Below are 24,995 nucleotides of genomic sequence, written 5' to 3' on the forward strand. Positions count from 1 at the left end.
GTCGGCGGGCGGCGGAGCGGCGCCGGGCAGCGGGGTGCGGATGACGGGCGCCTGCGGGACGCCCTTGTACTTGGTGCCGCGGAGGACGGCGGCGTTGGCGCGGTCGAGCTGCACGGCGCAATGGCGCTCCACGGCCTCCAGCGCCGTGTCGCTGAGCAGGCGGCGGAAGCGGGCGTTGCGGGCGGCCAGGCGGAGGGCCGCCGGGTGGAAAACCACGTCGTAGACCAGGCGGCGGCGGCCGCCGCGGCCTAACTCTTCGCGGCCCGGCGCCAGGCTGTAGGGTAGGGTCCAGCGGTGGCCGCCGGGCTCGGCGCGGGCCTGCGGCGGGCCGACCTGCGGGTTGCTGCAGACGTTGAGGTAGCAGCGGCGGGAGCCGGCCTGGCTGGTGCGCAGCACGTAGCCCGCCGCGGGGTGGACGAAGCGCACCTCCACGCCGCGTTCCCTCTCCAGGGCCGCCACCTCTTCCTCGTACAACCGACGTTGCTCCGGGTCGGCCAGCTCCGCCGCGTAGTCGGCGAAGAGCTCCTGGAACTGCTTGTCGTGGAAGGCCCGGCGGAGCCGCTCCGCCTCCTCGGCGCTCAGCTCCAGCTCTTCCAGCCGCCCCGCGCCCGCCATGGCTCCGGCCCGGCCCGACCGCTTCTCGTTGCTGTGGAGATGCCAAACAAGATGGCGGCTGCGGCCCGGCCGGGCTCGTTGCTATGGTGACAGTAAACAAGATGGCGCCGCCTGACCCTTCCGGCCAGTTACTATGGATACGGGATAAGCCAAACAACACGGCGGGCTCTTTCCCTGGTGGTCTTCCTCAGAGCCGAGTCCTCTCCACTTCAGAGCCCTCTCCACTTCAGAGCCCTCCATCCTCGCTCAGCCTTTCCCCTTCAGCGGCGGCTCTCAGCCCTCGCCCCTGTCTGCCACAGGAGTGGCTCACACTCCCCCTCCTCTCCCGCAGCTCTGAGCTAGCAGTGCCACCCCCTCCTGGCCCAGGGTCAGCAGTGCTGGCGCAGTCTCTCCTGCGGTTTGGGTTTAGATCCACAAGTTCAGCTCGCACCTCTTGTACCCGGCTTCCATCCACACCCCACCGCTGTCCTCTCCCTGCTTCTGCCCCCTGAGCCACATTCGTGTCGATGCCAGCACAGCAGGAAGGGGTCTGTGAAACAAAACAGCTGGTGCTGAGGGTCCCCTGTCTGCTCTACACCTGATTTGGGCAATTTGGGGTGGCACCAGTCTGCTCCCCTGGTCTCGATGCCCACAAGCAGCCAGAGCAGGTTTTTTCTTAGTTTCATCGAAAAGGGACCGAGTTCACGTGCCGAGAGGCTGCTCTCCGCTGTAAGCCAAACCAACTGCTGATGCAGAAGTCAGCGCTGCCAGGACCTGACTCTTTCCCACCTTCCCGATTGCTCCTTCAGCAAGATTTCCTGCCCCTGGCCTCCTGCAGAAATTTCAAAGGACCATGTCCTTGTTCCTCTTACCTCTCCTCGCCCTGCCTGCGTAACAGTATCCGCAAACAGATTATATCCTGCCATCAGTAAAGAACAGCTCATAATCTTCTCTAGACCTTTCCTGTCCAAAGAAAAACCCTAGCCCACATTTCCAGTATCTCCTGTAGATAACTAGCTATCACTTCAACTCAGCACGGTGAAAGACAAAGTTCTCCCTATCTTTAACTTCTTTTTTTAAAAGATAGGTATTTCCTGTTTGATATACATGCATTTGGTTTCTCCAGTTGCCTTCCTTTATTATGCTTTGCCAATTCATCTTCACTGTGACTCTAAATTTTATCTAAACTAACACCAGTACCTATTCCTGTAAGAGTTTGTGTACAAAATACACCATGTTTGGCTTTGACATTTATTATAAACAGTCTGTAATACATCATAAAAATCACTCCATCTCAAATGAGTGCTACAGTTCGCTTTACAGAGGCTCGCTCCCTTTTTGCGGTCTTGCAGAAATTCAGAGACCCTGAAGCTTGCTGAAAATACCAAACAAAAACAGTATTTAGGTTTTTTTTAAAAGATAGTTCACAATACTATTATATTTCTTGATCTACGAAAGATCTGATAATGTTTTAAACTATTTGAAGACCGAAAGCATCTCATGGTATGATATTTTCTATATTCAAGTAAAGATTACATGGGTCGATCTATTATCAATTCCCTTGTGAGGGTGGGGGCTGTTATACACTCCCATTTGAGAAAAACACAGGTTCTGCAACAAGGCATGAAACTGAATCAGACAAGGTTCCCATTGGGTTACCCCATCATTATTTCAAACAGGCAAATTTTCATCTCAGTTGTAAGACCTTTGATACTTTTTAATACTTTTTGGTGTTGCAGCTGGCCTTTTTTCCAGTCATTGGAAGACCACAGTTGGAATGAATAAGTACAGATTTTAAATACATGAAATCAAAGTATGAAAGTGGCTTCTGGGCTTGATGATGATCACAAAATGAACCAAAAATTGTTCCTAAGTGTAATTAACCTATGTAACAAGCATGAATGAATCTGTTTCCCAACTGGGTCTCAGTTACTGAGGATCATATAGTACAGTCTATCTGTCCTGTAACTTCTGGATCATGCTTCTCATCATTGTTATTTTCACTGTAATTTCTAAATTTATTTTTTTAGTTCTAGGCATTTGGATTTCTTACACTGCCTAAGTATGAAGCATTAAACTGCTAGAACATTCACTCTGTTTATATAACTGATCTTCTGTGTTCCTCCTGATAATCAGAAAGTCAGCAAATACAAAGATGCTTTCTTTTAAATGAGAAAGTGAATATATTTACCTGTCTTCAACTGTCTTGTTGGAGGGGTAGAATACCTTGAATGAAAACCCACTTCTAGGAAATGAACCCTGTAAAGAAAAATGTATACACCACACTTGTGTAAGCAAAATACTGTACAAATAGTAAGAGACACACTTGAATGTGACTGCACCCCCTTCTTATTTTGGTAAAGCATAAGGAAATCTTACAGGATTTATGCAAAGGCAGTCAGTGTTGGTGACGGTGAATGGGTCGTATTTATCTGCAATGATGAGCACATCTGGCAGAGGATATACCCTCAGGGAGTAGTCATAAGCCCAGTACACTGGGCTAACGTACAGCGGAAGTGGTGTCAGATGTCCTTGTGATAATATAGTCTTTACAAACTGCAAGATAAACATAAATAGTTTGAACCATTCTCTACAAGTCAAATTCATTCCTGCCAATGCTAACGCCCTGTTAATAAAGAAGCTTTGAATGTGGAAATGTTTTTTGTGTATCTCACTCCCTCTGATTATTAACGATTTCTAGAGTAAAGCAGCAACTCCCCTACAACAGTCAGCTGCTGTTCTGTTTGTTGTGTTTTCTTTTTAATACACAAAGTCCTTTCTAAAGCATATCAGCCAATATTTGAAGATGTCAAAACTATTTCATCCATCAGACTCTCCAATAGAGAGAATCTGCTTACCTGTTCCTCCAGCCCAGGAAGTATAAACGCTACCATAACTTTCATTTTGTGCTTTTTTTTTTTTTCCTCATGGCTTCCCTCATAGTACCGGTTAACGACAAGACCCACACTTAAACACAGTCTCTTCCCTGAACTGAGGAAATAATTCAATTCTCAAATGATTTCAATTCCTTTGGCTGTTCTGGGAGTTGCCCTGGTCCAGACACCAGCTGCCCCCTGAAATTCCCCTTTTCATCTAGCAAATTCCAGCCAGGCTATTTTGGTTCCTGAAACTCTCTCCTCAAGCCCCTTGAAAGCTTTTATTATCTCTAATCAATCATGTAGCTGCCATTAGGCTCCATTTTTCCCAAAGTCACTACAGCAGCTTGGTGAAAGGGTCTGCTGTTGAAAGAAAATGATGTACCAAGCATAGGCCCAGTTATTCCACTAACACTGTACAAGGCCTAAAGTCACTATTAATTCAATCTAATGTTAGTAACAAAATCTCCCTCTCTCATTGATCTTTTTACACCGATGGCTGAATTGAAAAACTAATGACTGGCAGAAAAGGCAGAGAAAAACTGAAGTAGGCAAAAGCGACCCAATACACTTATCTGCAGAAAGCTTTGCAATACATAATTCTACATTTCTTTCACGATTCCTTCCTTTCCAAGCATGAGAAAGCCCTGTATGAGTACAGGGAAGTGATGGCTTGCAGCATACACATACATATGTATGCAAATGTGCACACTAAAAACAAGGTGCATCAGCGTCCCCAATAGCTTCCCTGTGTTCACAAAGAAACTGAGCACTTTCATGATGGAACAAAGGAAGAAAGAGCTAAAATAAGTTTCTGAATCAAACAAACAAACAAAAACCCTATAAAATAAATAGAAACAGACTCCATCCATCACTGCAATGAGCCAGTACTGCCTGGATCATTCTCATTCAATTATATCAGTAAGTCCCATCAACTCCTGCTGTGCATTCATTAACTAGAATCATAACTCAGAGTGCTGTGGCGATGTATCAAAAGCAGGATTAAGACGTCAAAGTGAGAAGGCAGAAGAAGCAGATGACCTTTTGGAAAAGTGACATGCTGCTTTACTGCAAATGTCACTGGTTAATTGATCACATCTTAAAAAAAAAAAGTAATTTGTATTAAACTTTGCCTTTAGGAATCAATGTTTCTTGGTACGACATTCATCGCTGGTGCACATACACCAAGAGTCAGCTGCTATGAAGTTCTGCATTCAAGGGCACCTGCAGTGGGACAGTCAGGATGACTCAATGCCATCAATCAGTATCACTGTTTCAGTTATCTTATTGTCAAGATGGAAATGAAGGTAATAATACTAAACGTATAGATCCTTCTTACAATCCCTCTTGGTTACTCTTGCAAGGCGTCGTGAGAATGTGGATCAGAGTGCCCTAAATGCAGACCTGCTGATTAAAAAAGAAGTCAAGGAGATCTTAGCAAGAAGTGCTGAACACAACTCACTCACATGGTTGGGAATGTCCATGTTGCTGCTAGGGAAGCGGACACAGTTTCTGCACATTTTGTTTACCAAATCTTCACGAAAGATAATTATTTCTTGGGTGCAATATTGAATCCTAAATGGAAAACATTAATAAAATTAAATTGAGATGAAACTAAAAGATAGGGAGCTGCATTATAAAGTTGATCTCCCTCTAATACAGCAAAATGAAAAAGCACATTTCAATTAAAATAATACTTTCCCATCTTCCCTTCATTCTCTCCAGATTCAGAAAAAACATGATGCTTCTGATACTCGCTATCAAACTTTTAGCACTACTTCCTTTCATCACTAATTTATTAATGTATTAATGTATTTAAAACTAGTTACAATTAATGCAAGTGAGGAATTCTAATAATTTGAAAAATTTAAGACAGATTTTTTCAAAATTTGTAATTTTTGAAAATTACATCTGCACATACATTAGTCATTCAGGAAAAAAAAAAAAACAAAACATGAAAAATGGCAGTAAGTTACAGTGTTACCTGCAAGGATTTGTGGTGAAAACTGAAAATGGCACCAGCTGTCTGAATTCCTGAGTAATATTTTCAGCCAGGGGAGGCCTAAAATAAATAGCAACAGATGTATCAACCAAGACTCTTACCTTCTTTAACTATTTAATTCAAAATTCCAAAATTTGAGAAAGGAAAGCAAACTGACCTCGGTAAAATAGAACCAGGACCAGGGTCTTCAGGGCCAGGAACAAACACAAATCGACTACTGTAAAAAGTTCAACGTATCACTTTTAACAAAATGATCCTTGAAGTATCTAAACATTGGTTACATACAGCCATTACTCCACAGATGCATGCAAATAACCTATTCTGGGGCTGAGATGACAGCTCTTTCTGACCTTAAGAACCACATAAATCACAGCTAAGGTGTAAGATACATATTCATTCCTCACTAAAGTGGAGGAAACCTTAAAAGCTGTTCACCGTGCAAGGGGAACTGACTGTGGGAAGGGAGACAGACCAGGTGTGCAGCCTGGCTCAGGACTCAGTGGTAATGGGCTCCAGGATCCAATAAAGGGACCCCAGACAATCCAGCAGCAGCACACCAAGAAAGCCCCACTGGGAGACAGGATCAGTACAGGAGATACGCTTGCTTACATCTCCCACAGAGCTCAAGAGCCGCAGGCTGTGGCCATTCCTGCTTTTGGGGCCCATTCTAGAAACTAGGTCTACTTAGGTGCTACTGTTACTAATTCAAAGATCAGAAGCCAGAAAGGATAAGCCTGGCTGCCTGGCCATTTTACTTTTATTTGTATATTCAAATATCTGTAGAAGAGATTTAGTTCTCCAGGCCTGGAATGGGGCTCCCACAGAGCAGGGACACAGAAGGGATAAATAAAAGATTCCTTTGCAGGATTGCGTTGCTTTGGTTAGTTCTCAAATTAGCGGCCGTGGAGAACTGTGTATGCAAGAATGGAAAAGATAGAAATGAGATGCCTCCATGTAGGCAGCAGTCAGTGTTTCAGATTACTTTTGCCATGGCTGGTATAGAAGGCCTGTAGGTGCTCGTACCAGTATCAAAACTTCAATGTGAGTTTATAAAGCAGCACTGCTTGGGCAGAACCCTGCTGATTTCAAGGGAATTGCAGGAGAAAAGGGCTCACCCAAATAGCACTTTCGGGGAATCACAGGCCACTTTAATCCATGTGAAAAACGTTCCAGGGAGAGGCAGTTTCACCTTTGCTCCCTCAATAGCAGCTTCCACAATCAAGCTATTTTAGATAAAATCAAAACCTTACACTGCTCCCAAAACAAACTTACAGGCCTGTTACAAGACCAGCTTGCTATCTGATCACAGCTGGCTCACAATAATGAGAAAACATGGTATCTGTTAGCTTCTTAAAGTAATTAAAGCAAAGGTTTCACAAAATAAACAAATGTCCCTTTTCATAGCACTTTGCTGGGTACCTTTTATGAATGCTGGGATATTCACATATAATATCTGCAAGAGCCTTCAAAGAACCTAGACTCAGGAAAAAAAAATCCATGATACAACACCTGGTTAGACAACAAACACACATTATATGAATCACCCCTATACTTCAGTACATTAAAAAATGCGTCACTTAGAAAATAAGGGTTTCTTTCCTGCTCTCTTAATTTGTTTTGCCATCATCATTTTAATTTAATGTACATGTCTGACTGTATACAAAGACTTCCCTACCTTTCAGTGACTGAATTTGATTTTTTCCATATGGTGCAGATGAAAAGTTTCCACAAAAGAAAAAGCAGGTTGGAGGTGCAGAGGAATAACCTGGGAAAAGAGAGTTACCTGTGAGTATATCCATTCACTTCAGTATCTTTCAGCATTCAGTGTCCCCTCCATTCCATGAAAGTCAGAAACCAAAACAGCACTTCAAGCTCTGCTGCTATTAATACACCTGAACTATTTTCTTGATACAGGCTTTTGTTAGCTTAAAAAGGATGATGGCAATGTACACACATCACTTCAAGGAAGCCCTCTGTTATTTACAGGCCCAGTTCCAACACCACTGTTCGTGTGTATCCAACTAACTACTGCCCCAGTCATATAATTACACAAAGTACAATTATAATAAATAATAGAATTTTAAAATGCACTCTTTCCTTAAAGAGAAAAATAGTGAGTAGGTACCAATGGATTACTATTAACCTCCATGCATTATTCCAGTTCAAGGGCTCTACCAACATTTAATTTGCTCTTTGGCATTATAAAGCAACAGTAACAGGAATTGCCTGAGCATTTTAAGAATCTGATGAATCCTCACAATATCACTAATCACACAGAAACACATGCTTTACAGCAAAGAGTGAAAAAAGAAACCCAATTCCCTTTCCCTAACATAAAAATAAAAACATCTACTCGGGCATTCCTCTCACGTTCCAGGTTACTCTCTATTTCCCTAACATGCAGTACCAGACTTGGATTTACTTCACTATTTTTCAATCCAGTTGGTAAATAGGACAGAATTGTTTACACCAGAGAAATGGCTCATCGATGTTTTTTCCTTCCTATTCCACTCAGCTATTATTTTTAGTTTACAAATATGAAGCTTATTACTTGCCTGTTAAAAAAAGTCTCAAAATAGTAAATGCAATGTATGTATCTTTGCCAGTTGAGTTCAGTATATTAAACTCACTGACCAAAGTCCTTTTATTACTTCAGCATATGCAATCTTAGGTCAAGTTCAGTTTGCTTCAGGATCTTGCCAACTTTGATCAAGATAGGGAACTGGTTTCGTAACTTCTGGATGAGTGTGGTAATTTGTGTCTAATTTTCTTTAGGTGAGTAGCAGTTTCCCACCCTTAATTTTATGTTGCTTATTTTTAAAGCAGCCACCTTCTCACACTTCCATTCTACCCAAGACAGACAGGACAAGCTGTTCCAAAACTGCTCTGGAATACAAAGAAGCAATTCACAGATCTCGCAGATGCTTGCTATCCAAATGTTGTCAACATTACTAATGTAATGACCCGTGGAAGAAACAGTTCATATTTTAAGAGTAACCGACATTTTTTCATTGGTAGAACCAGAAAGCATTCGAGGGACTGCTGATCTCCAGTGAAGTAAGAGGTTTTCTTTAAACTAAGCCTAGGAAGAACTTTCACAAGCAAGGGAAACATTCGTGTCACAGCACATAAAATGGCTACTGTCCAAACAGTGTTAGTACTAAGTGATTTATGAAAAGTAAGTGTCAGCTTGCAAAAATATAATACAATCCAATTTTTAAAACTGTTAGAGAAAGATCCAAAATAAATACAATAGCAACCATGAAATGCAAATAGCTGTCACCAAAATTAGAGCGAGACTTCACTGGCTTTGGGCTTGGGTTCAGTGGGATCCTACAAAAAAATGCAACAGTTGGGCTTATTCTAGCTTTCTCAAAATGGAAGTTCATCAAAAACACAGAATACAGTAATAACAGAACTCTTGAAAATTGTTGCCTGACTTTTTCACTTAAAAGTATACTTTTGAAAAAAGGCACACAACCCACTGTCTTGCCATCAGTTGTACACTGTCTAGCTTCCTCTGACTGTCAGGGATGCTCACATGAGCAACCACATGATGAAGAGGTCACAAAGCTAAACCAGCATAAAACTAATTCTCCAACAAAGGCAATTAGTCTTCTGCTGAGGTATTCCCTGAATTAGCTCACCATGGGGTCAGAATTCCCAGCCCATGTCAAGCTGGGGACACAGCCACAGCTGGGAACCAAGGACCAGCTAGGCATCAGACTGCTTTGCTGCACTCATCAGCTCCACCCATCAAGGCTGCTAAGGGCTAAGGAAAATGGTAAAAATTCTCTAAAACAAGGCTCAGAGTTAAAGCAGTTCTCACCTACCCGAAAACATCGTGTGAAGCTTTTCCAGTACTTCTGCTTGGTCCAGCCATACATCAGAAAGGAATACAAACATGGCATCTTCATTTTCATCCTCCAGCTCCTTTAGTTTTGCAGAAGCCTTTACTGAAGCTGAAGAAGGCCCTCCAAAGAAGTTTACATTCCCATAGAAGGCTCTACATCATTAAAATATTCAAGTTAGTTCTGTTTTTTCCCCAAATCATTAGTAGTTTTGATTATGATTCACTTAAAACATTTTAATTTATTATTATTATTATATTGATAGGTACCTCAGATGGGATCAATAATAATTTAGTACTTCATGGAGAAACCAAGGAAGAGAAATGGCAGCCACCTAGACATAAAGCAGGGGTGCTGCCCTGCCATAACCTAGCAGATCATCTCAGAGTAATATTTATCCTGGGTTCTTTCCCACATCCATTCTTTGAGCAACAAGGAATTTCTTACTTCCATGTAATAGTTAATCTAGTTTTGCAATTGAGAAGGGCTTAGATCCCAATTGCTGTTAATATGCAGAACCCAATGGCCTTTGGAAGGGTTCTTCTGCTAACACTACAGACTTTAGTACTGGTCCAAGTAGACCAGCAAGTCCCAGAATTGCTTCCTTAAAATTGTATTTATTTTGAAGCATTTGTGGAGGAGGAAGAATAGCATACTTTAATGTCACAGAAGTTCTAAAATAATAATGCGCTTACTTAGAAACCTCTAACAAAATATGGAGTGAGGCTGCCGAAAGTCAGTTTTATACCTAGTGGTAGCAGAAGGCTCAGTAGGCGGAAATCCAAAAGCATTCACATGAAAAACTTCATCTTCATACCAACCTAAGAGATTTTTGAACAACAAAATAACCTTTAGTTTTTCTAACAACATCACGTCCTAGACATTAGTCAGACAGTTGGCAGCTGTGCTGCATAGCTAGTTCCAGCCTCCATCAATCCCTCTCTTGTGATAGCACCAGTCCCTGTGCTGTTTAGTGGTGAACCAGACCAGGGAACTATCTGGCTGAAAAACAGGCTGAGCAAGAAACCAACTATTTTTTTACCCCAGACACTTCTTTGAATGGATTTGCTGCACAGCCACATAAACAACCTTCTCAACCCAACCGAGTAAGAATGTAGGGGGACAGGAATCATTTTTGCTGGCCCTGCCTCAGAAAAGCCTCCATCAAATTGCACCCTTTCTCACGAACTGTCCCACCTGTTAAGAGGAAGTATTAGGGTCTTATCCTATCATTTGTGCTCCTAACTTCTATTTACTTCATAAATTTTAAACATAAAACACATTATTAGAAAAGAGACTGGGATTATGCATATCGCACAGAGTAATACTCTACAAACAGCAATGTCCATTATTTTGCTAAAACAAGGCTCCAAAACTGCAAGCCCTTACATCATCTTAATAAGAAGACTCATTAAAGCCTCTGAAGGACCAAAGCTTTGCCAACAGAAAGCAGCATTTTCAGATTGTTAAATCATACTGTTTGGTTATTCTAGTCTGTCTTCCTAATCTAGTCATATCTCCTTCAAGCATGTTGGAGCCAGGCTAACTAAGGCCAATCCTCAAAGATTCTACAGATGCTCCCATGCCACCGACATCGCTTAAAACCACAAATTTCGCAGAGCTCCGTTCTCTGCCTCTAGAGCCCATGAGGTAACAGGAAAGGCTTATGGCCAAAAATCTCAGTCACAAACTCATCTTGTGGCCAAGCCTCATCAACATGAGACTTGCCTGTTCAGCCACATCTGGCAGACATGTAACTGCAGCAACAGCCATTAAAAGAATAACTTATTACAAGCTAAAAAAAAGAGTTTGCTTTACCTTCTGCCAAAACAAAGCATGATTCAGTATATAAACCACTGTGGAACTGGTGCAGAAAGGTTAAGAAATATATTTTTCTTAGATCAGGACTTTTAAACTAGTTCTTAGCCAAAGTTTGCTTTCCAGCTGGTGTAATACATTTGGACACTACTGAAAGTTCATAGGCTGCCTTCAGAGCCAGGCAATCACCTGGCAGTGTGAGCAGGTAAGTTCATAAACAGCCCGCAAACGGGAACACGCTCTGCTTCCACCAGGATGAATACTAACCTTGTCCTAACAGTCTCTGTGAAAGGGCGCTGAGCTGCAGCAACCAAGTAATTTGAAAAGAAAGAAAAAGACAAAGCTGCAATTCTCAATACGTAATTTTTAATGGCCAGTATTGGTTTATTGGTTTATTATTGGTTTATTATTCAATTTAAAATCCTCCAGTTCTATAGGAAATTTCCTTAACTCTTACATCACAGAAAAAGGATATGGCTTTACTAAGGTCTAGCTGGATGACTCCTGTAGGGTCTTCTAGGAAAAACTTCCCCTAAAAAACAGGATTAATTAATAAAGCAAAATATACCCAAACACACAAACACTTCAATCAGAAGCATCTATCAGTCAGCATTTAGAAATAATTTAGCAGGTTTTAATATTGTAAACTTAGAACACACTGGCAAAATGGAAAACAATGTAGTTTATATTAAGTGTATCTTAGCATCTTCCCTTTGAGCTGCTTCAGTTTAGATTGCTGGCGCACCCCTCCCCTACAATCACAGTCCAATGCAATGGCAAGTCCAAACACAGTCATTGGAAGCTCCGGCATTTCAAGAAGGGGCATGCCTACAAAATGGAACTGGTTCTGGTTGCTGACATAAAGCATTACAAAATTCTGCAGCAAGAAGACAAAGACATTTTCCCTCACACACTAGCACCAACTGCTTGTGGAAAAGTCTCTTCTTAGGGAATGGATCTTGCACCACTGACGTTGATGGGAGCTCTGCCACTGACTTATATGACAGGATAAAGTGGTGAGATATTTAAGTCTTCTCATTTTCTAATATATTATAACACTGAATGAATGTTGACCTAGATGCTCCACAATAAAAAGCAACCTACCTCCTTAAGCTGAGTTATCATCCCAAGCACAATCACTTCTCCCACTTTAGCTGTATTGCCCAACAGAGTTTCTATTGTTCTAAGCTGGAAGCAAAGGCAAAGAATCAAATAAGAACTAAATCAAACTCTCCATGCATCTATTCTTAAGCAAGCAAGACAAAGCACCACACAGCACAATTTTTTACATAAATACCCAAATGAGATATGAGAGAATACAGGCTCATTAGAAAAAACAGGGACACATTTCTGAATGTCAAATGTAGCACAGTTTAGAAAAGATTTCCAATAATGGCTGCTAGCATAAAGAACTGCTTAGCAAGTAAACATTTATTGTAATTATTTTGCTTACAACTGGATTAAAACTGAAAAGAGCAAGTGACAATTTCTGCTCTTGCCTAAGAATGTCAATTGTAGTAATTGGATCCTCAGCAGGATCCAATCTGAACCACAGGGCCAGCCTGCACCCATACAGTAACACTAACTACTTTTATGGAAGAACCTTAAATGGATGACGGAGAACACTCCAGAGTAATACAGGTGACATTGCGTAGCATGCTGTCTGCGGTTTCTGGACAAACTTTTTTTGGTCTGTCAAGCTGCAGTTAAGAGAGACAATCCTCCTACGACACCAGCATAAGCAATGCATTTGCCACTGCTGACAGGGAGGACAGGAAGCAGTCAAGGGAGAAAGATGCCTATAAAGCCTGGATGGAGATGCAGGCTCGACTCAGCTACGGTCAGTTGCTTTTTTCTATATGATGGCATGCTCTGAACAGGGAGAAGCAGGGAAGTTGAGCAAAGCAAAAGTTGTTATTTGGTACCCAGTGACACCCACACACACGTTCATCTTTTTTAAAAACTATATAATATAGCGAGAGCACTTAATATGAGAAAGCTGAGACAGGAACAGAACGGACTAAAGTTATGACCTTACTCAATTGCACGTTTGTGAATTTAGTGCTTATGAAAGAAAGAAGCAGGGAAGATGTCCCCAAGCAGAGGGAAGCGAAGTGTGATAAGCTGAACAGCTAATGCCCTTCCACCTCAGGAAGCCACGTTTCTCTTGCACTTCATAGCTGCTTTTCAGTGGTTTGGTCATCATGCTGATCTAAGCCAAATAACTGCATTTTTGACACAGAGGCTAAAAATGATCAAAAATAACTCATTTCCATTGATTACCCATATTGGACGTAAAACTAAGATGTCACTGGAGAACTACTACCGCATTAAAGTGTAACACAAGCGCAGTTCCCTTTGCAAGAAAAAAAAGATTTTTTACCTGGAATTTGCTACTACCGTCATCAGGATGAGCAACGACTGCTGAAGGAGTAAACAACTCATGTCTATGAGTCCTCTGCAGAAACCAAAATTGAAGTAATCCAGTTTAAAAATAAATGAGCACTGTCAAAAAGCCACTTCATTACAACCACTGTACAAAATACTCTTTAAAGTTCTCTTATTCTATTTTATTCAGCAACATTTAATTTGTTGAGCATAATCAGTTCTTTTGACAAGAATTTGATTCTAAGAAACAGATGATCAATAATACTGGACAATAAAACTAAGTCCAAAAAAGTAACATCAAAGCATCTGTAATGCTTCTAAAAGAAGTTATTGCTGACTACCTGGAAGGAAGGGGTGAGAGAGCAAGGGGAAGTAAACTGTATTAAATGCTACTATGTGGAAAACAGCAGGTTTCTCTTCAAAGCAGGGCCTCTTAAAGGTAAGCTTGCTTTTTTTTTTTTTAATAACAGGAGCAAGCTACACTAACAGATAAAATGCAGAGAGCATGACAAAAATGCATTTTAGAAATTTTCACTTCTTTCACTGTTTTTCATGCAGTCTGAAAGCCTCCCCTTGGAACGAACCCATTGCTACAAGCCCATGTAACACACACAGTAATTCCTATCAGCGGCCCTCACCCACTTAGTGACCTGAACCTTCACTTTTCTGGAGGTCGGAAAGGAATACATAAAACAACCAAACGCAAAACCTGTACAACAGAGAGTCTATGTGAAACCATCAGGCAAAGAGGTGCAATAGCACAATACAGTCTAGAGAAAAGAGGCTTCAGGATATATACCCTATGGACACCTCCAGCTGCTGTTTGCAGAAACCAACTGTTTTGTGTGAGTGTGCCAATTCCAGCAGGTTTCACTAATCCTGATCACTGTTTGTATGAACTAAAGCTTCTTCAGTTAACGGTTAACTGGTCTTCCAGGCCAGAGGTTCCGAAATTGCAGTACACATACTCTTAAGTGGCAGCAAATCGCCTGGTAGACAGAGTTGTTGCTGCTCTGGGGTGTCTGACCCTGTGCACGCAACTACCACACAATCCAAACAACGAGCAGTTCACGCAGTTCAGACGGGTGCCTCCCTGCTGCCTACAGGGCAGCACGGACAAAAAGTTGTGCTCACTGTCTGCCTGCGTCCAGGCTCTCTGCTCATACTTGGAGGCAGGGTTGCGCACAGGCGGTTAGGTCTGCACAGTACTTGCCAGCACCGAGCGGGATCTGTGCTGCGGATCAGACCACTGCAGTTAATGCAGACACCTGAAAAACAACTGCCAAGTCATTTGGATCAACACCTCACTCCCCATCCCATCACTGCTCCCACTGGGCTGCACAACAGAGGCAGGGCAGAGTGCAGCAGTGAGTAAGCAGGCAGGTGACATGGGGTTGGATCCCAACTTGTGGGGTGAGTGGAAGAAAAGAGAGAACAGGGTTGTGACCTTGTTCTGAGGGATAATCAGACAGCAAGTGCTGAGGGGCTGACTCTTTCTAGCTGTGTGCACAGCCTGGTCCAGAGCCACTACCTACAGCTGCTGTCAGCACCTGCAGTTACTGTCACAGTGGTGCAGAGCAAGTCATGTTGGGGAATCCTGTTCTGAAGTTGCTCACAACACAAGACAAGATGCATGTGCCACCAAGAGATGACTGACTCTCACTGGACATTTTTTAAACTGGATGATGAATAAATGAACTAAACCAGAAGCGAACTTCTGTGCTTCAAGGGGAGCCTGAATGAGAGCTTCCCAGGGCTTCGGGTTTGCACTATCTCAACAAGCACTACATATGATGACGTGCTAATCAAATGTAGCACAGAGCCAGACTACAGGAGGGAGAAGAGCACGACACATGTAAAAATACATAATCCCCTCTTATGACATGATGCTAAAATGCAAAAACACATGAATCCATCATGCTGTATGGTGACATTTAGAAGACTCATAAACCTTAGTACAGACCCTGTTCTTACTCAGATTTAAACTGTGGCTCACAAAAGCACCTCAACACAAAGCACTGTTGTACATGTAAGAATATAAAAACCAGCATTTTGTTTGTGTATTTTGTTAAACAAAGCAAAACTTTTTCTGACCTGTTGTAAGATGGAGTAGCGTTCACGAAACAACTCTGCTTTATCTCTGGCAGTTCCAAATAAATTTGGTACAGGAAAGTTGGTCATTGATAGTCTGCAAGAAGTTTAACACAACCAAGATTAAAAAAGGTACATTCCACACACAAAAATGACTTATTGATCTAAAAGTTGTAGGGTGCTGCAAAAGCTATAACACTACTGCCTAATTTATTTACTCAATGAGGAAGATTTCTGCTAGGGATCCTGTGTTTCTGCATTTTGAAGGCTATATCAATTTAATTTCCCTCCAACTCACGGGCCTTGAGATTTATCTTTCCACCTGAACAGGACTCTGCAGAAATCAGTTTTTAAAAAAGCAGTTATGTCTTTTAAGCGGCCACAAACAAAACTATTTTCTTCCTCTTGGTTAGCAGATTGTCTTCATGAAGTTCTCTGCTTCCCATAGCCTGAAAAGCTAGAAAGTGGCACTGGAATAAAACTATTACTGCAAACACACAGATTGCTTTTGCTGGACTGGCAGAATCATGGACCAAGGCTAGAATGTGAATTGCACATTGCATGAAGGGTGCTGTAACCGCTCACAATGAACGCCACTACCCATTCCTCAGCTAACACCACTTCAAGCTTTTCAAAAGCACAGCTTCTTTTTGGCTGATCAGTCTGGGCTGCTTGCTATTAAAGGTAAATTCTTTAGCTAGCAAAATATTTACAACCAATTCTTCCAATTACTTCTTCCTTTCTCCAGCCTCCAGAATCACCAGTTGCTCCTAATTTTTCTTTCTTAGCTCTCCTTAGAAATCCCCCAGGTCTTCAGGGAGTTGCAAGCTACAGTCTAAGAAATAAATACAGGTGACAGACCACATTTATTTTAAAAACATTAAACAGCCAAATGTGGAAAAAAAAAAAACCAAACCACATTTAGTGATGTATGCCCTTAGCCTTACTGTCTCTTTTATTCATTAGATGGCATAAACGTGTTTGGACATTTTACTATCTGATAAACACCAAAGTTTCAGAGCCAGTAACATGATAGGCAGCACAGAGTACACTGCCGCAGGAGATACAGGTCACCATTTCAGCTTCATCCTGCTGGACTAGGAAAAACCCAATGGCACATTTATGTACGAGCCAGCATTTATCACAGAGTCTGACTAGTTCTTTAGAGACTAAGAAACCAAATTGTCTCACTTTCTCACTCAGGCTTGAGATGAGCAGACCCAAGAGGGAAAGATTAGAAAACAGACTTTTAACCATATAGAAATAGAGGCTTTTTCCTAAAACAAGAAATAGTTGAAACTTAAAATATGCAAGACTTACGGTACAAACTTCTTCCTTTCTGAATTATAAATATAACGTGGAATATCAAAGGCTCCAATAATGTTAAAAACATTTTCTCTGAAATAAGAATACATTTACAACATTATCTGAAGTGGATGAAACAAACACTAACAAAACATGTTGAATAAAATTATATTTGTTTTGTTCACTGTCACCCTGTGCTATCACCATTTCTCCTGCATCACTCTACTTATTGGATACTACTGCATCTTCTAATTCAAAAAGGAAACTCTTCAGAAGTTCATTTAGAAATGAGAGAGGGATACATCGCTTTCCCTTACCATCCTTTGCTATCTTTTTTGACAACAGAACAGCTTTGGCATGGTTAATGTGAATAGGTTTAAACAATGGACATGCACAACTCTTCAGACCATTAATCGAGTTGATCCCATTATATTTACTGGTTCGGCTCTCTTCTCTGACACCTCTCATTTCCCTCCTACTGTAAGTGGATCAAATTCATCAGAGTGGATAAAATTATCCCATGAACCTTCAGTAAGGCTTACAAGCACAGGACAACCACCATTGCCTATCAGACACTGATGTCTTAGGCTCCAGAGTGCATTTATTACAAAACTTTGCCTTCAAGCTTTCTGCAACATAATTCAAGAGAGTTGTACAGGCTGGCCCTGTGATCTGTAGAGCTTTTCCCTTCACTTTCTGCACTGAGAATCTGTGCGTACAGATTTCTCTTCATTTCTGGAGCAAAGACGACAAGTATATAAAGTGACACAAAGAAAAGCCACATTCAAACCATCTGCATCATAAAGGTTCCAACAACAAGGAGAAAAGTAAAAAAAAAATTTGCTTCATATTGAGAAACTGTGGGATCACAGTATCTAATTGACATGCCTAGCAAACCATTTATTTTCATGCTTTGCATTACAATGTCAATACACAACAGAAACACTAAAGGAAACACATTCATCACAGTCACAAATAAAAGTTCTCAGAAACTCAAGTAATTGCGCTCCGCTTTGTTATCAAAGAGTCAAAATCAATCACGGTTTTCAAAAAGCAGCCCTGCTATACAAAAACAGCAGAAACAAGCACCATGGAGGAAAACTTTTCTAAGTGCTTTCAGAAAAGAAGTATCTTATGAAAGGCACAAAAATAACCTTAGATAATTCTGATCTAGAGAAAAGGAAATAAAGACACGAACAGAAATAACAAGTTCTGTCTGCATTGTAACTGTTGGTTTATTTTATTGGTTAATATTCAACCTGCATCACATGTAACACATAACCATAGCATTTTAATTCCAGAATGTCAGCATTATATTTAGAATCCCCTGGAGGCCTATCCATGAGAACAAATTTTCTAAGAAGGAACATTACTAACCTTCAAAGACAGTACCAGAAAGACAAACACACAAAGCAATTACTGCATGTGTAGCACTGCAGAAAATGCCTGACATTTACTTTCCCAAGAAGAAAAAAGGGAATGCATACAAACTCCCATAAACCTCAAATAAAAAAATAATGTTACCGTACATAGTTTCATCTGATGCCTGGCTACATTCTTGGACAGCTGCTTCCACTGTGGATTGTTCGATCATACTAGATGACACTGAAAAGAAAATTTCAAAGGATTAAAACTGCAGCCTATGGAAAGTAGTAAGAAAGTAAGTAAGTAGGTCTCAAATACTTTACAAAAAATGGTTCAGTCTTCTCAGAGGAATATATCACACAAATAAGCATATTTTCAGTAAGCTAATGACACACACTGTTTTCTTTCTACAAATGGATCACTTAATATTCTTACCAGAAGGATACATCTCTAGCGAAAAAATAACCCACACACATACTGTGCCCACCATTAATTCACTAAACATGGAGAACAAGACAATTATAGTTTATGCAAAGCTGCCAAATATACTACAAATGCGTTAGATCTGAGCTTTCACATTCTGGAGGTTAATTTTGTTCCAGAACATTATCACACAGATTGCTGTCATAAATAAGTATTCAAACAGTTTAACACAATTTTGGAGATAGGCACGTTGTTGTCTTCATGGATTTAAACTGATAACTGAAATTTAAAAATATTTCTAAATGCTAATGTTTTTCTGAATTTGAAGGGAAGACCAATCAATCCAGATTCACAAAAGGCCTTGGTCAGCATTGCCAAGCCTAACTGCTGGGCTCCTGGAACAGAAACCAGTACATGAAAACCTGCCCTTGAGTTCCCTAATCAGGAAATGGGACTTAAAATCACAATTCCTGTAAGACAGTGATGAATAGCAGAGCAAAAGGGGCACTAAGGGAGCTAGCAGAAATCACAAGAGAGACCAGCATGTCTGAATTGCAACTCTACCCCTAACCTCAAACAACTCACAGGCATTAGCTGGACAATATGAGAATTCATAGCACAAGATCACACCCTGGACGAAGACCAGTGTTGGTGAGTGTACTGACTACACTGGCCCTAGAGCTTCCTGTACAGACTCAAATTTGTTCAAAAATGTGGATGCATTAATTTGTATCAGTAGGCTTTATGTTAGATCAGGACCTGTTCTTCAAACTGCTTTTACTCCTTGTTTGATCAGCTATGATCTGTTATCCCATGACCAGTGTAAGAATATAGTCGTAACTTCTGTAGTCCGTGCTCTAGCAAAACTATAGAACAAGCAGGTGCCCACTCTTCATTTAATTATGATTAAATATGATAGGCTGGGAAGGTTTCCTGAACTCACCTAAGGCCTAGTATTTATTTTAGATTACATTTATATGGATTTGAATCTCCTCAGCCAAAAAGTGGAAGTGAGCCCAAGTTTCCTAGTTCTCATGAGCTCTGATCAGTAAACACACATATATGTCAGGCATCAGTGCCACCTCTGTCAGTCACATTCTTTAACTAAAGGTGCTACAACTCCTATGTTTCGTGCTGTCAGACTGTGTCAGGTATATTTTGAGCTACTAGCCCATGCCTTTCTTGGCGCTCAGGAGCGGAGATACTGGATCTGTGTACCTCAGGACATACTGTCCCAATTAAGCAGGAAGCAGTCCCCAGACAAAATACTCCTGCCAAGATGATGGATTTTTAGGCATGCTCAGAACCAAATGCGTCATGAGAACTTTACCGGCAAAAGCTCAGCTCTTTGAGTGTCTCATGTTTTTTATGGGATTTTCCAGGAGTTTTCTGGATTGCACTTTTGGACTTAGTAATTTATAGAATGTGACATACTTTCACATGCCAAGCTGGTACAGCTTCTCCAGTGCTACAGTGCCCCAACTGTTATCAGCACCTTCTGCCCAGTGTTACTACCACGAGATCAGGTTGGCATAACAGAACATCAGCATCTGCCTTGCTGCTTCAGAGAACATCCAGGTGATGGTTAACTCCATCCACAGTTGGTTTAAGTTAATATGCTGGACCATTATACTGGTGCACTGGCATCTCCCGTTCCACTTGGATGCGAGGGCAGTGATCTCTGAACGAAGGAATGCAACTGTTTCCTTCTTGCACTCACCGCTAGGCTCCTTAGATTATAGCTGTCAACAACCCTAACCCTTTTCTGGACCTGGTCTACTGAATAACAAATGAATTAATTTCTCATTATTTCTTTGGTTTATTTCAATATTTAAAATTACAGTTTCAGATGCAAAGATGTCCATACAAACTCTGCTAGGTGCTTTTAGTAACTGGCATTGAAAAATTTCACTACTCTTGGAAAAGTCAGGAGGTACCAGGCTGCCAACTTTTTAAATGGCAAAATTATACTATCTTTTGCTGACACTACAAACTTCAGTATTTAAAAAACAAAATGTCAACAAATACATTTATCTTGAACAACGCAGTAGACTAGAATGACACCTTAGTGTATATGCTGCCAGTAATTCTTTGTCGAAATAACATTATAAGCACAAAATAAACTTAGCAAGCTCGAGAAAAATAAATTGTTTACTTACAAGGCTGTTTTTCGACGGCATCAATGACATTTTCAATTACATTGTCAAGTTCTACTTCATTGATGGACTGAAGAGCTTCAGTAAGATACTTTAGAGCATCCCTAATTCCAATGAAGAAAGTCAACTCAAAAAGCAATTAATATTGAATACAGTTTACACAAACTATGCCAATTTTGGCAGATGTGAACATAATCACTAAACGGCTTGTGATTAAAAAAGTAGAAATAATTAGTACTGCATAATACTTCGCTAGTTTAAGTCAAAGAAAAAAATCACCAGGATTGAAAACATTGAGGATAAGAAGGAGGTACAGAGAACCTCATCTTCATACAATCATAGAAAGACTTATGTCAGAAGGGACCTCTAAGGTCTCCTGGTCCAGCTTTCTGCTCTAATAGCACAGGCCAGTCACATGGCTCACAGCGCTGTTCAGTCAAATTCTGAACATCTCCAAGGATGGAGATCTCACAACCTCTCTCAGCCCTGTCCCGGTGCTTACCTACTCTCCTTGTGAACAACTTTTTCATAGGAATATAGAAAAGTCCATATTAGAAGAGACCTCTGGAGACCATCTGGTGCAAATGTCTACTGAAAGCAGGGACTTAGATGATGCCATCCAGGGCCCCATTGAGCCAAGTCTTGAGTATTTCCAGTGAGGGAGATTCCACCACTTCTCTAGTCAACCTACTCCAAAGTTAAATTGTTCTTACAGTGAAGATTTTATTTTAAGTTTGTGCCCGTTACCTCTTGCCCTGTCACTGTGCATCCTTGAGAAGAAAGTATGTCTGTCTTCTCTATAACCACCTTTTAGGAAGACTGGGATTAGATCCTCTTGAGTCTTCCCTTCTTGAGGCTCAATAAACCCAACTCCTTCACATTTTTTCCACATCAAGTTCTCCAAGCCTCTAATCATAGAATCATACAATAGTTTGGGTTGGAAGGGACCTTTAAAGGCCATGTCGTCCAACCCCCCTGCCATGAGCAGGGACATCTTCAACTAGACCATGTTACTCAGAGCCCCGTCCAATCTGACCTTGAATGTTTCCAGGGAGGAGCATCGACCACCTCTCTGGGCAACCTGTGCCAGTGTTTCACCACCCTCAGCATAAAAAATTTCTTCCTTATAGCTAGTCTGAATCTACCCTGTTTTAGTTTAAAACCATTACCTCTTGTTCTATCGCTACAGGCCCTACTAAAAAGCCTGTCCCGATCTTTCTCGCAAGCCCCCTTTAAGTACTGAAATGCTGCAATAAGATCTCCCTGGAGCCTTCTCTTCTCCAGGCCGAACGACCCCAACTCTCTCAGCCTGTCCTCACAGGAGAAGTGTTCCATCCCTATGACCATTTTTCTGGCCCTCCTCTGGACCTGCTCCAACAGGTCCATGTCTTTCCTGTGCTCAGGACCCCAGAGCTGGATCATCTTGGTGGTCCTCCAATACAGCCTCTCCATTTTTTCAATGTCTCTCTTGAACTGAGGGGACTAGAACTGGACAAGCAGGATTTCTTCTGTTGCAATCTGTGCTTGCTGCCTCTCACCCCTTCTCTGTGCACTGGCTCCTTCACGCTAAGTCCCGGTTAGGCAGCTGGACCATCTTCACCCTCTTTTCTGCAGACTGAGCAAACCCAGCTCTTCCTGCTTCCCTTACATACCATGAGCTCCAGCCCAGGACCACCTTAACAGCCCCCTGCAGGACCTGCTCCAGTTTATCAGTATCTCTGAGACTGGAATTATTTTAATTCTAAATAACGCGAGAATTAGAAATACACTTCTTCCCTCATCCTTAGACTACAGTCTCGCAGTTAAAGATAACAATTTTCTTATTAATGTCATCTGTCAGCCAATCAAAACTGGCATTTTGGTTAACTGCCTGACCTTCAAAATGTCTCAGTTCATTTAACTGTGAGAGTTGGGAGCTCTGAACTTGGACTCCTCACTAATGAAATTGCCAGGACACTGTCCAAAATAATCATATCCCATCCACGCCAGAAACAAAATGGAACTAATATTAACACATGATCTTGAAGGGAAAAATACGAGCAACGGATCCCCAAGCACTGTTATAAATCATGACACCTTCCGCTGCAAGCAGAAATCACTTTTCCTTGACGTTGCAATCTCTAACTAATACACGTTATTAGGTACCTTTCAAAATACCGTTTCTTCCTCTAGTAAGAGATGCTGAACACAGAACTGGCAAGTGCAACTCGGGAAAGAGATCCCAGAGTTGTCAGGGACAGCAGCAGACCAAAAAAAAACACAACAAAACATCCAGCACCATCATCAGGGAGGGTACCAAGGGGAGGCCAAGGGCAGCTTTTGGTGCTACCTAAACCCACGGCGGGCGCTGCAGTGAGTCGGGTCATGGGTGGAGAGGGATCGAAGAGGCCCACAGCAGAAGGACAGGCAAAACAACAGGGCTTTGGAGGAGAGACTCTGAAGGCCTCAGTGCCGGGGCGAGGAAGAGGAGGGAAAGGCATCACCGCATCCCCGAGGAGGCAATGGCGGGGCGCGGACCTGTCCCTGACCAAATCCCCACAACGCGAGACCCTGGGGCGCGCCCCGAAAGCGGGAGGTGGCCGTGAGGGAGGTATGAGGCCCCCCCACGGGCGGAGCGTGTCCGGACCGGGGGCCGCTACCGGGCCCAGCCGGGTCCCCGGGCCGACCAGCCTGACCCGGGCGAGCCTCCCCCGGGTCGGTCTGATCGGCCGTGCCCCCCCGCCACTCTCCCGGCGCTACTCACGCCCGCAGCAGGAGCCCGCGCAGCCGGAACGCCGAGCCCAAGCGGCGCCGGAGCCGCTCCGGCTCCATGACGGGCTGTTGGCGCCAAATGGCGCCGCGCCGCCCCCCGCCGCCCTGGTCCGGCCCCGGGGCGGGGGGAGGCTGCGGGACAGCTCCCCCCTTCTCCCACACCCCGCGGCCCCTCCGGGCTCCGCCTGGAGAACCGTGGGGCTGAGTTACCCCCCCCTCGGGAGGGCGGACCGGCTGCCGACCCCCCGGCGGCCTTGCTGTGTGCCTGCGGGCGGCGGGAGGCATCCCCGGGCGGTGTCGGTGCCTCCCGTTTTCCGACGTCCTGGGAGAAGGGATGGCTACCGCCCCCGCCACCTCGGGAACGGCACCCTTTTGTGCCGTGCTGCCCACCAGAGTGAAGGCACAGTTGTTCTTTAGCGAATTTCACAACCAAAAAGCGAGGTGACGCTAAGGACACCAAACACACTTGCTGCAGGTGACACGAGTTACCCAATAAAATTACGCACGGTATTATTTTGTTGCCTTACAGGTGATGTAGCTCACAACACTTCTGCCCCCTCCTCTTTCCTTGTAGGCTCTGGCGCAGGTTGCACTGCATCTCCAGTAGTCGGGAGTCTCTCCAGCTTCAGTTTTACCTGCCATAAAATGTCCATCAAACATGGCCAGCAGTGAATCAGTCTTGCTTGTCCTCCTGTGACTGAGCCTTCCTTTTCACCCGTTGAGGCCTTCAGTCTGTTAGATGGCATGGGACCTTTCTAACCCATTCTTATCTTCTCACTCGTTGATCAGTCTCTCCGAAGGTTCACCAGCCCTGGATCAGGGCTGTTAGCAGCCTGCTGTAGTTCGGCAGTTGGTTGCTTGGTTGCAATATATTTCATAACTCTGCCTTGCCTCTAACTACCGTTTTGTAGGACTCTTTCCCAGCTGGAAGGGTGCACTGGGACCCTGGCCCTTCCCCTCATGCTCTTACACACTGACAGTAACTGTCCTACCTGGGTGCCAAGTTTCCTAGGACAGCTCTCAGTTACCTGAGAGTTTAGTATATGGTAAACTCTTAGTTCTTCAGTTCATCACTACTCATGTGCCAGCACTGTCAGACAGAGACCCCTTCCAGCTGGTTCCGTCTTGGCCAACGAGCACATGACGGCCTCCATGGCTGTTTTTACACATAACCAGGAAACCACTGTTGTACACAATTTTTCCTTTGGCCCCCAGCAGTTGAAGTCTGTTGCACCATACAGAGTCCCCTTATAGAGCACGATAAATAAATACATTGTGTCTCATACAGTTCCAGTTTTGTGGGGCAGCTGCCTTCTCTCCAGATGAAAAATGCATGCCATTTCAGTCAAACACTCTGAGCTCCATCTCTCAAAGT

At 42.8% G+C, this 24,995-nt stretch overlaps 2 protein-coding genes across 2 annotated transcripts in view; both read right to left on the reverse strand.

The window, feature by feature from the left end:
- Positions 1-638, reverse strand: part of DNAAF2 (dynein, axonemal, assembly factor 2) — a 14,468-nt gene extending 13,830 nt beyond the window's left edge. The window contains exon 1 of the mRNA XM_010579854.1: positions 19-638. Within this exon, the coding sequence (XP_010578156.1) occupies positions 19-615 (597 nt within the window). The 5' untranslated portion in view covers positions 616-638. The remainder of the gene's footprint in view (positions 1-18) is intronic.
- Positions 639-1,801: 1,163 nt separating this feature from the next.
- On the reverse strand, positions 1,802-23,711 carry POLE2 (polymerase (DNA directed), epsilon 2, accessory subunit). The gene is made up of 19 exons (XM_010579751.1): positions 23,613-23,711; positions 20,873-20,973; positions 18,455-18,530; positions 16,941-17,018; positions 15,624-15,717; positions 13,525-13,599; positions 12,246-12,329; positions 11,617-11,673; positions 11,142-11,190; positions 10,072-10,144; positions 9,306-9,478; positions 7,148-7,237; positions 6,892-6,946; positions 5,630-5,689; positions 5,455-5,532; positions 4,937-5,045; positions 2,974-3,150; positions 2,786-2,853; positions 1,802-1,969 (listed from the first exon to the last, which is right to left on the reverse strand). The coding sequence occupies exons 1-19, from the start codon at positions 23,678-23,680 to the stop codon at positions 1,951-1,953; spliced, it is 1,584 nt and encodes a 527-aa protein (XP_010578053.1). The 5' UTR covers positions 23,681-23,711; the 3' UTR covers positions 1,802-1,950.
- Positions 23,712-24,995: the final 1,284 nt, after the last annotated feature.

The sequence above is a fragment of the Haliaeetus leucocephalus genome, unplaced genomic scaffold (assembly GCF_000737465.1).
Source record: "Haliaeetus leucocephalus isolate CR32 unplaced genomic scaffold, Haliaeetus_leucocephalus-4.0 Scaffold678, whole genome shotgun sequence".
In the NCBI taxonomy this organism is placed as follows: domain Eukaryota; kingdom Metazoa; phylum Chordata; class Aves; order Accipitriformes; family Accipitridae; genus Haliaeetus; species Haliaeetus leucocephalus.